The sequence below is a fragment of the Chanodichthys erythropterus genome, chromosome 4 (assembly GCF_024489055.1).
Source record: "Chanodichthys erythropterus isolate Z2021 chromosome 4, ASM2448905v1, whole genome shotgun sequence".
NCBI lineage: Eukaryota > Metazoa > Chordata > Actinopteri > Cypriniformes > Xenocyprididae > Chanodichthys > Chanodichthys erythropterus.
Window position 1 is genome coordinate 21666097 of NC_090224.1, and position 11404 is coordinate 21677500.

Genomic DNA, 11404 nt, shown 5'->3' on the forward strand with positions numbered 1-11404 from the left:
CATGAAGAAAATCTTAGGGGGGTAAAAGTTTAAAGTGTGAATGGGTAAAAGTAAATGGAAGAACGCAACACGAATACTATAGAGTTATTATTTATTATACTTTCTTAACACTATATTTGTTGTTTTACTTTTTTTTAAATGTTTTTGCTATCTTTCTTAAAACAAATGGCACTTGCTTTAAAATTGTATCTAATGCAATGCCATTCAGACAAGAATGAGTATGATATAAGATATAACTCTGTCATACACTGTAAAAAATCATTATCACAGTATTTATTTTCTGTCAAATCAACTTAGATAATTAATGTGGTTCAATCAGAAAACATGATATTTTAAGTTTCTGTTGATTAAACCTTCATTGTATTTGATTTTGAATTCACTGAAATTAAAATTTAAGGCAACCAGTAAACTTTTTAAAGTTAAACCAACAATTATTTTTACACTGTACTTGAGTATAATATATAGATAGACAGACGGACGGACGGACAGATAGATAGATTAGATAAATGGACGGACGGATTGATGGATGGATGGAAGGAAGGAAGGAGGGACGGACGGACGGACGGACGGACGGATAGATAGATAGATAGATAGATAGATAGATAGATAGATAGATAGATAGATAGATAGATAGATAGATAGATAGATAGATAGATAGATAGATAGATAGATAGATAGATAGATAGATGAATGGATAGACAGACAGATAGATAGATAGATAGATAGATAGATAGATAGATAGATAGATAGATAGATAGATAGATAGATAGATAGATAGATAGATAGATAGATAGATGAATGGATAGACAGATAGATAGATAGATGAATGGATAGACAGATAGATAGATAGATAGATAGATAGATAGATAGATAGATAGATAGATAGATAGATAGATAGATAGATAGATAGATAGATAGATAGATAGATAGATAGATAGATAGATAGATGAATGGATAGACGGACAGATAGATAGATAGATAGATAGATAGATAGATAGATAGATAGATAGATAGATAGATAGATAGATAGATAGATAGATAGATAGATTCCATTGATTCCATACAGTTCGAGATGCGCGCCGGCGTTCTAGAGTTGCCATGGTAACCTGCTCTTTTCAGCCTCCCCGCGCGCTCCGCCTGCGAGAAGCGCAAAATGACGTCAGGTTGTCGGTGGTGACGGAGACGCGGGCGGACAGCGCGTGCTCCAGATACTCGTTCATTCGCTTTGACTGCGGCGGCTGTGGCGGAGCCTCCATCACCATGACTGGCGTCCTGTGGATTACCCTCACTGCGTGTTAAAGCGGGAACAAGAGGCACCATGGCTGAGAGGTAAACATGACGCGCGCTCATCAGTTTCGCGTGTGCAGTGAAATGCGGTGATTTAGTGTTCGCGACGGGCGCGAGACTGCGCGCTTAACCATGGTCACCCATCGGCGGCATCATTTGCATCACTTAAATACGATGTGTGTTTGCCTGCCGGTTCAGCCCGGCTCGTGCATGACACCCTCCACACCCATGAGCCGGCGATGAGCAGCTCCGAGCGGATCCCTGCACCGGTTCATTGTTGATTTTCTGTCATTCCTCCGTAAAGACGCGGACACGCACCTAGCGAACGCATCCCCCCGAGGCGCGCGCACGGTGGGGCGATGCAATGCGAGGACGCGCAGCATCCTATTTTAAGCAAAATGTCATGACAGGGATGCAGACACCTGCGGCACGCGACCCTCGATGCGTTATCCAGCGTCGCCCGTGCCCGAGAGTCTTGTGCTATTTAATTATTCATGGTTAGTGTTGAGGAAGTCAGCGATCCATGTGGAAATGGGAAGTGTCATTTTTATTGGAAACCTCCTTGTGTTTATCAAACAAAGCATTGGCCATGAAACGAATGCACCCTCTGTGTATGTGTGTGTATATTTATATATATATATATATATATATATATATATATATATATATATATATATAAATCAAATATAAATTTAATTTTAAAATAACAGCGGAATTCCTGATGAAAACGACATTATCCATGATTCTGTGAAGAAATTTCCACCAATCTGAGCATCGCGACAAGCAAGTTGCGCCAAATAAGCTTTTTAGCTCCTCCCACTCCCATGAAGAACTGCGAATGATATAATCTAAATACTTCCGGTGTGGTGAGAAATCGGGTCTCCTTAGGACCCACAGTGATCCCATTGGTTCAACAGACTTTTAAAGGGTAATATTTTTAGCGCCTTATTATAATTCCTGCAAAATCAATATCGTTATAACCATTAAAGGGTTAGTTCACCCAAAAATGAAAAGTCATGAATTACTCACCCTCATGTCGTTCCACACCCGTAAGACCTTCGTTCATCTTCAGAACACAAATTAAGATATTTTTGATGAAATCCGATGGCCAGCAATGACATTTCCTCTCTCAAGATCCATTAATGTACTAAAAACATATTTAAATCAGTTCATGTGAGTACAGTAGCTCAATATTAATATTATAATAATTTTGGTGCGCCAAAATAACAACTTATTTAGTGATGGCCGATTTCAAAACACTGGAACACCGGAATCAACACCGCTAAAAAAGTGGGCGGGCACTCTAGTGGCATCAGGTTGGCTCACATGTCTTTGGAGGGCGGGGCTTTGGAGAGAGGACATTTTATTGGATGTAATTCACTTAGCGAATTATGAATTGCACATTTCAGAAACTGCACAAAATCAAGCTTGCATAAATCATCATGCACAAATGTGATGCATAATGAACTGTCCTCACAGGATGCACACAATAACATACATCATGATGCTGTTGTTCAGTTCATGAACAAATGACTCTTTTAATTTGAATATTCTAGGTGAATCAAAAACATACTTCATGAACAAATGACTCTCTTAAATATGGGTTTTGTTAGGCGAATCAAAAACATGCTGCTCAACCAGTGTAGACCAATTCATGAACAAATGACTCTTTAAAAACGGTTCTTTTTAGTGAATCAAAAAACACAACCAGTCTAATCCATTTCCCGAACAAATTACTCTTTTAAATTGGTTCTTCTTAGTGAATCAAAAGCATACAATGCAGCCAGTCTAGTCCAATTCATGAACAGATGACTCATTTAAATGTGTTTTGTTAAGTGAATCAAAGACACACTGCTCAACCAGTGTAGACCAATTCATGAACAAATGACTCTTTTAAATATTGGTTTTGTTAAGTGAATCAAAGACACACTGCTCAACCAGTGTAGACCAATTCATGAACAAATGACTCTTTTAAATATTGGTTTTGTTAAGTGAATCAAAGACACACTGCTCAACCAAAGTAGAGCAATTCCTGAACAAGCGACTCTTTTAAATCGGTTCTTTTTAATGAATCAAAAATATACCGCTCAACTAGTGTAGTCCAATTTCCGAACAAATGACTCTTTAAAATGTGGTTCTTCTTAGTAAATCAAAAACATACAGTGCAATTGGTGTAGTCTAATTCATGAACAAATGACTCCTGTGAGCCAGTCCTTTTAATATATCATTCAAAAGACTCATTAACTTAGGAGTCACTGTATGAATCAGGCTGACGAATCCTTTATTGATTGTGAACTGAAATCTGAAAAGTTAGCATTACTTATTTTACTAAAAACATCAATATTTATGTATAGAAGTAATAGTTCCAGAAAATGAATCAGAATCAAATGGAGAGCTTGTGAGAGGCGTGTGATGTTTCAGATTTGCTCTAGATGTGGATGCAGGAAGAGGTTGGGTGTGTAAATGGATGAAACCACAGCCGGGTGGAGCGCAGACGTGTTTCGTCCCGTTCTCGTCCTCGTTGAGTCATTCTCGGAGAGCACAGGCCCAAACGCTGCTGTTTACCCTGTGGTCAGTGTGAATGTCATTGTGCTGTGGCTGTGGCATTCAAAACACAGTGTGCACAGGTGCTGACAAACACCTGCTAGCCTTCATCTCACAGCGTCAGCAGAGATATTTCAGTGCTGTTTATTAAAGTTCCCCATTATGCTTTTTCGAATATTACCTTTCATGTAGTGTGTTATAGCTGTTTGTGAACGTAAAAACTCGGCAAAGTTTTAAAGTTATAAATAAGTTATTTTCTCCTAAAAGAAAGAATCGATTCTGAACTGCTGAATTGATACGGTAAAACCGAAGCCATCGTTACTGTTCGTATCGCTGTGTATCAAGCGCTGAGAAAGAGCTGAAATTCAGATGGTAATGGGAGTTTCGTTTCTGACACGCACTGTAAGCGGTCGACCAATCACAACAGACTGGGTTGTCTGACCAATCAGAGCAGAGCAGGCTCTCGGAAAGGAGGGGTTTAGAGAAACCGACTCATTTTTAGAATCTTTGTGAAAAAAGGTGATTTTTAATGTATGTTATGAGAAAATTGAAGTGTTTTTGACATTGGATGTATATCTGAGAGCTTACATATTTTGAATTAGCTTTCATTTTTATATTTTCAGTTTTAATTTTAGTATTTTTTTATATTTCGTTTTGATTCACTAAAAAGAACTGATTTAAATTTTAATTTTAGTTTTGGTTGTTTAGTTTAGTTTGTTTAGTTTTACTTAGTTTAGTCCATCAACTTTTTATTTCAGTGAGTTGCCAATGCAACATTTTTAATTTTTAATTTTAAAGGTGCCCTAGAATCAAAAATTGAATTTATCTTGGCATAGTTGAATAACAAGAGTTCAGTACATGGAAATGACATACAGTGAGCCTCAAACTCCATTGTTTCCTCATTCTTATATAAATCTCATTTGTTTAAAAGACCTCTGAAGAACAGGCGAATCTCAACATAACACTGACTGTTACGTAACAGTCGGGATCATTAATATGTACGCCCCCAATATTTGCATATGCCAGCCCATGTTCAAGGCATTAGACAAGGGCAGCCAGTATTAACGTCTGGATCTGTGCACAGCTGAATCATCAGACTAGGTAAGCAAGCAAAAACAACAGCGAAAAATGGCAGATGGAGCAATAATAACTGACATGATCCATGATATGATATTTTTAGTGATATTTGTAAATTGTCTTTCTAAATGTTTCATTAGCATGTTGTTACTTACTGTATTCGTGGAGACAAGAGCCGTCGCTATTTTCATTATTAAACACTTGCAGTCTTTATAACTCATAAACACAACTTCATTCTTTATAAATCTCTCCAATAGTGTGTAATGTTAGCTTTAGCCACGGAGCACTATCAAACTCATACAGAATCAAACGTAAACATCCAAATAAATACTATACTCACATAATTCGAAGCATGCATACAGTATGCATGACGAACATCTTGTAAAGATCCATTTGAGGGTTTTATTAGCTGTGTGAACTTTGTAAATGCACTGTAATATAGTCGAGAGCTCGTGTGGCAGGGAGCAGGCGAATTAAAGGGGCCGCAGCCTGAATCAGTGCATAGTTAATGATGCCCCAAAATAGGCAGTTAAAAATCTATGGGGTATTTTGAGCTGAAACTTCACAGACACATTCAGGGGACACCTTAGACTTATATTACATGAAAAAGCATGCTTGGGCACCTTTAATAAGTTTTTTTTTTTAAGTTTAAGTTCTTCATCTAATATGTGACCCTGGACCACAAAACCAGTCATAAGGGTCAATTTTTTGAAATTGAGATCTATACATCATCTGAAAGCTGAATAAATAAACAACTATTTGAAAATCTGGTATCTGAGGGTGCAAACAAAATCTAAATATTGAGAAAATCACCTTTAAAGTTGTCCAAATGAAGTCCTTAGTATTCCATATCCACTCACAAAAATACATTTTTGATATTTGTACAGTAGGAAATTTACAAAATATCTTCATGGAACATAATCTTTACTTAATATCCCAATAATTTTGACCCATACCACTGTATTGTTGGCTATTGCTACAAATATACCCGTGTGACTCATGACTGGTTTCGTGGTCCAGGGTCGCATATTTATATTTTATTTTAAGCCTTATTTCAATTAACAAAAACATTTTTTAGCATTTTTTTAGCTAACAATAGCAAACCCTCCATTTGATGCATATTGCACAAAAATTAGAAAGCAATTGCATAAATTGCAACTCCATTCAGTTCTGAATTAATATGCAACTTCCAGAGGTGAAGATGCACAGGTTTGCCTCAAAAACCAAGTTGTGTTTAAAACACTGTTGGACTGATTGAGGAAGAGGAACCTGTTGACCCACCAGCTTCATCACACACGAGGACCAACATGCTGTTGACGGAAAAGCTGTTGTTGTGCTTCGGTCGCCACCGGCAGTCACACTATGAGATCTGAATCGATCTGCCCTGTTAAACATGCTTGACCGACCCATTACACAGTGAGTTGAGGGGCACGTGGAGCGTTGCATTCTGGTCTAGCTGCTAAAGGAATCTTGCTAGATTCGGTGCATCAGAGTGACAGTGAATTTCTCTGGGTTTTTGATTGTATTATAAGTTTTTCATAGTTCATTATAATTTAGATGATGTAAAGTGAGATATCTGTCTCGTATTAAGCGGTGGTTTATCCAGCATGTCACGGTAAAATGATGATAATAAGCATAATGACTTCTGGTCATCTGCCGCTGGTGCTTTGAAAGATTTCTCAGCAAGGTCAAATGAAGACACTCCATCACACTAATGGTGTTTAAATAGACCGGCCCTACATGCTCATTTGTAATGCATACTTATAGATTAGCAAAAAAATAAATAAAATGAAACTACAAAACATTATTTAGAGATGTTGGTATGGTTAAGATGGATTATGGGTAAATGTCACGATTTATATATATATATTTAAATATATTTATTTATTTGTAAGCATATTGTGAAGTTGTGCTTGGAAGCGATTGTTTTATTTGTGATAATAATGCAATGAAACATGCCAAATTGTGCAGACATTATTTTTAGCCAGGCTGTCATACAAAGAAATTAACACATGCAAAAACAATAAAAAACCAATGAAATATTAATAACTGATGAATGCTTTTTTCCCTTGATTTTTTTTTTTCTATGCATTTTATTTTGCATAGTAAAATAAAACCTGTAGTTGCAGGTTCCCTCATATTTAAAATATTTATAAATTAAAAATATATATATTTTTTATATATATAAAAATATATATAAAATATTTTCCTCATATTTTGATAGTTTAATCATAAATGTAGGGTCATTAAAAACAAATATATATATATATATATATATATATATATATGAGATATGATGAGATATGATTATATATATATATATATATATATATATATATATAATAAATATATATATATATATAATAAATATATATATAATATTCTCATTACCCCAGATTCTCGTTACTGTAATGCAAAAAGTGACAACATTATATAATTAGCAAAGTATCTTTGTAAATTTATGTAATTTTAGTATTTATTTTAATGAATTTAAGTTATGCTGATTTAATAAAAGATGATTTTGTTTATTATTTGTGATTTATTATTATTATTGCATTACAGTAATGAGAAAAAGATTGTCATATTTTAGAAATAAAAGGCATTTTTCCTCCCTGATTTTAGCCTCTGATTTGAACGCTCTGTTTTAAGGGGCGTGTCTGCTGTGAGACTTCAGTGGAAATGCCCACTGCTGTGATTGGCTGACACATTTGCATATGAAATATTACTCTTTCGAAAACTTTTAGCTCGTTTTTACTATTACAGCTCTCAAGGTTAACTATGAAAAGTGTTGATTATAACATTACATTTAGATCTATGGCATTATATTCAGATCGTGGCATGAAAGGTTGCAGTGATGAACATTGTAGCCAATCACAGATGTGTTGTTGAGCTCATGAAAGCAGTGATCTCGTCATTGCAACTCAGTTTCTGCACACTAATGAATGCTTTCATTATAACTAACAGTGCAAACATGATGTAACTAAGAGATTTGTTCAGATTCGAGTTTTGGCGCGAGTCCAGGAGATAAACTTGTGCTGTTTGCTTGATATTATTATTATATTATTGCATCACGGTAATGACAATTTGGGGTTGAATGCACTTAATTTTCATAAAATATTATCACAAATTGCAATGGGAAAAAAAGCCTAATGGTACTAAAATAAAATATAAATGATACTTTTTTCTTTTGGTTTTGGGGTGAAGTCGACCCATATATCGGTCAAGAGGTGAGGGCATCCACAGAGCGAATCATTATTAATCCAGATTAATACAGGAAACATGATGTCTGATGCCAGACTGAACCACGGGACGTTTTGGAAGGGAAAGTCTCAACATAAAAATGCGTGATGTCATTCGTCCAAGTGTCAGTAATTAAAGTGCTCTTGATCTGACAGACGATACGGAGGCTGTAGTGACTTCAAATAAACGCGAGGAGATAACGAGCCGCCTGATTATTATGACTCATGCAAAATATGCAGATTACAGCAAGAAAGATTGCAGATCAGCAGACAGACGCTTCTGCCAGATTGTCCGTGTTAAGTAAAGAGTGTTTCGGAAAAAACAACCGGACTAATGATGCATTTGATGAAATAATGTGCATCGTGGAGAAAAAAAAAAAAAAGCAGCTCAGTTTCACCACAAATTAGAGAAAAATGCAAAGTGGACTTCAATATCTTTACTTGTTAAATTGTTTTCGGTGTGCTCTGGAAAATGTGGAACTGAAATTTGAAGCAATTCAATCCTCTTGTTTTATGTTTTTCCCCCTCAAGCAAGAAAAGTTGCAAGCTCTTACATTCAAAGTCTTGTCACACAGATAAGCGCGAGATAGTCCGACTCGCACAGCTATAGACTCAAAGTGACAGTGATGGGAGAAGAGCAAAGAGTGCCAGACAGAGAAAGAGACGCCTGGAGAACGGATGAGACGGGGTGTGTGTGTGAGTGGGAGACGCTGCAATTCCTCTGTGTTTGGCGTGTGTATCAGAGCGCCAAAGCAGCTGAAGCTTGGACCGCTGCTTACCTTATTAGAATACCTGTGTGTGTGTGTGTGTGTGTGTGTGTCCTCACTGATCTACAGATGTGGAATATGGGGGTCATGGAATTGCAGAGGCTGTGGTTGCTAGGATACTGTTGCCGGGATGCCTTTGTCTGGTGGGGCGGATTGCTCTGATGCTGATGTCTATAGAACTAGCCTTAACTGTGAGGTCACACAACCCACACACACACTCCCACACACACAGTCTGATGGCCTGCTATTTTTAGGAGCCATCTTGAGTGTGTGTGTGTGTGTGTGTGTTCATTTAAGTGTTGATGGGAATTAGTGAGCAAACATTTCCGTCTTTGAATGTGTTGCATAAAACTTACTGTAATCGGCTGTACTGCTCAGTAGAATTTATTTACTGTTATAGTATTTATTATTATTATTTTGAATGAGCTTTTATTTATATATTGTCAGATTTCGTTTTAATTTAAGTTTTAGTCATTTTATGTGCTTTTGTCATTTTTTATTAGTTTTTCAATATTATGATTTAGCTGCTTGAATTTTGCTTTATATTTTAGTAATTTTATGTGCTTGTGTCATTTTATTTTAGTGTTTTTTTAAATATTTCTATTTAGCCTTATTTTTGTTTTATATGTTAGTAATTTTATGTACTTGTCATTTTTATTAGTTTTTTAATATTTCTATTTAGATTTATTTTTTATATATTTTAGTTTTTGTGCTTTTGTCATTTTTGTTTTTTAAATATTTCTATTCAGCTTTATTTTTGTTTGATATGTTAGTAATTTTATGTATTTGTCATTTTTATTAGTTTTTAATATTTTTATTTAGCTTTATTTTTGCTTTATATTTTAGTAATTTTATGTGCTTGTCATTTTTTAAATATTTCTATTAGTTAGTTTTATATTTTAGTAAATTTTGCTTTTGTCATTTTTAAAAAAATATTTCTATTTAGCTTTATTTTTGTTTAATATGTCAGTATTTTTTTGTACTTTTAGCTTTATTTTTTGTTTTATATTTTAGTAATTTTATGTGCTTCTGTCATTTTTATTAGTTTTTAATATTTTTATTTAGCTTTATTTTTGCTTTATATTTTAGTAATTTTATGTTCTTGTCTTTTTTTTTTAAATATTTCTATTAGTTAGTTTTATATTTTAGTAAATTTTGCTTTTGTCATTTGTTTTAAATATTTCTATTTAGCTTTATTTTTGTTTAATATGTCAGTAATTTTTTGTACTTCTATCATTTTCATTCGTTTTTTAATATTTCTATTTAGCATTATTTTTTGTTTTATATTTTAGTAATTTTATATGCTTTGTCATTTATTTTATTTTTTAAATATTTCTATTTAGCTTTTTTATTTTTTATTTTAGTAATTTTATGTGCTTTTGCCATTTTTATTTTAGTTTCTTTTTAAATGTTTCTATTTAGCTTTATTTTTAGCTTTATATTTTAGTAATTTTATGTGCTTTTGTCATTTTATATTTTAGTTTCTTTTAAATATTTCTATTTAGCTTTATTTTTTATTTTTATATTTTAGTAATTTTATATGATTTGCCATTTCTATTTGTTTTTTAATATTTCTATTTAGCTTTTATTTTTATATTTTAGTAATTTTGTGCTTTTGTTTTTGTTTTGTTTTTTATTATTTCTATTTAGCTTTATTTTTAGTTTATTTTTAAATTTGTTATTTATTTATGTAGTACTTCAGCTTTCAGTTAGTTGACAAATTTTCATCTATGTTTTTTTATTTTAAGTTTTTCATCTAATATTTATATTTTATTTTATAGTTTTATTTCAATTGCCGAAACAGATCAATAGTTTTAGTTGTAGTTAATAATAACAACACTACAGCTTGATGCACTGGTTTGTACAACACAATATTACAGAGAATAATCATATTATAGTCATTAGTCATGTTCATGTGAAGCACCCATGAGACGCGACTCATTTGATTTCAGTAGTTTGAAATGAACATGTTTGACATTAACCAAAAATGTAATACTCTATAAGCATAAAGACAACCTGCAAATAATACTTTTGAGTATTGAATGAAGTATAAGTATGTTTGTAATCGTCATTTTGATAACGAGTGGTTGCAGTGCATTATGGAATTGCCTTCTTCACAAGGACACGTGAATCTGTGTTAAAACTCGACTAAAATAAGGCCTTTAAAGGCAGCGTAATAGTGTTGCCTGCTGGGATCTTTGTGTCAAGAGCGTCTCGTTAGGAAGCTTGCTAAGTTTCAGAAAAGGCATGAAAGTTTCTTTGTGAAGGAGCGCCGCAGGATGTGTTTGCAGTTTTTATGCGTGTGTCTACATAATCAGCTCGTTTTTGAAAACCTGAAAGCAGAGAGAGCGTGATTCACTTAAACACGCGCTTATGAAATGAATTATTTTGTGGAAATAAGAGACTCAATCAGGGCGGATTTTAGTCAACGATTTCACACTCGCACATACCTTCCCTTCATGTTTCGCACATTGACACTTCCATCTTTTT

General features: G+C 34.1%; 1 protein-coding gene across 1 annotated transcript in view; it reads left to right on the forward strand.

Annotated features, from left to right (window-relative positions):
* Positions 1–1242: 1242 nt before the first annotated feature.
* Positions 1243–11404, forward strand: part of arhgap39 (Rho GTPase activating protein 39) — a 69226-nt gene continuing 59064 nt past the window's right edge. The window contains exon 1 of the mRNA XM_067383327.1: positions 1243–1329. Coding sequence (XP_067239428.1) covers positions 1319–1329 — 11 coding nt within the window. The 5' untranslated portion in view covers positions 1243–1318. The remainder of the gene's footprint in view (positions 1330–11404) is intronic.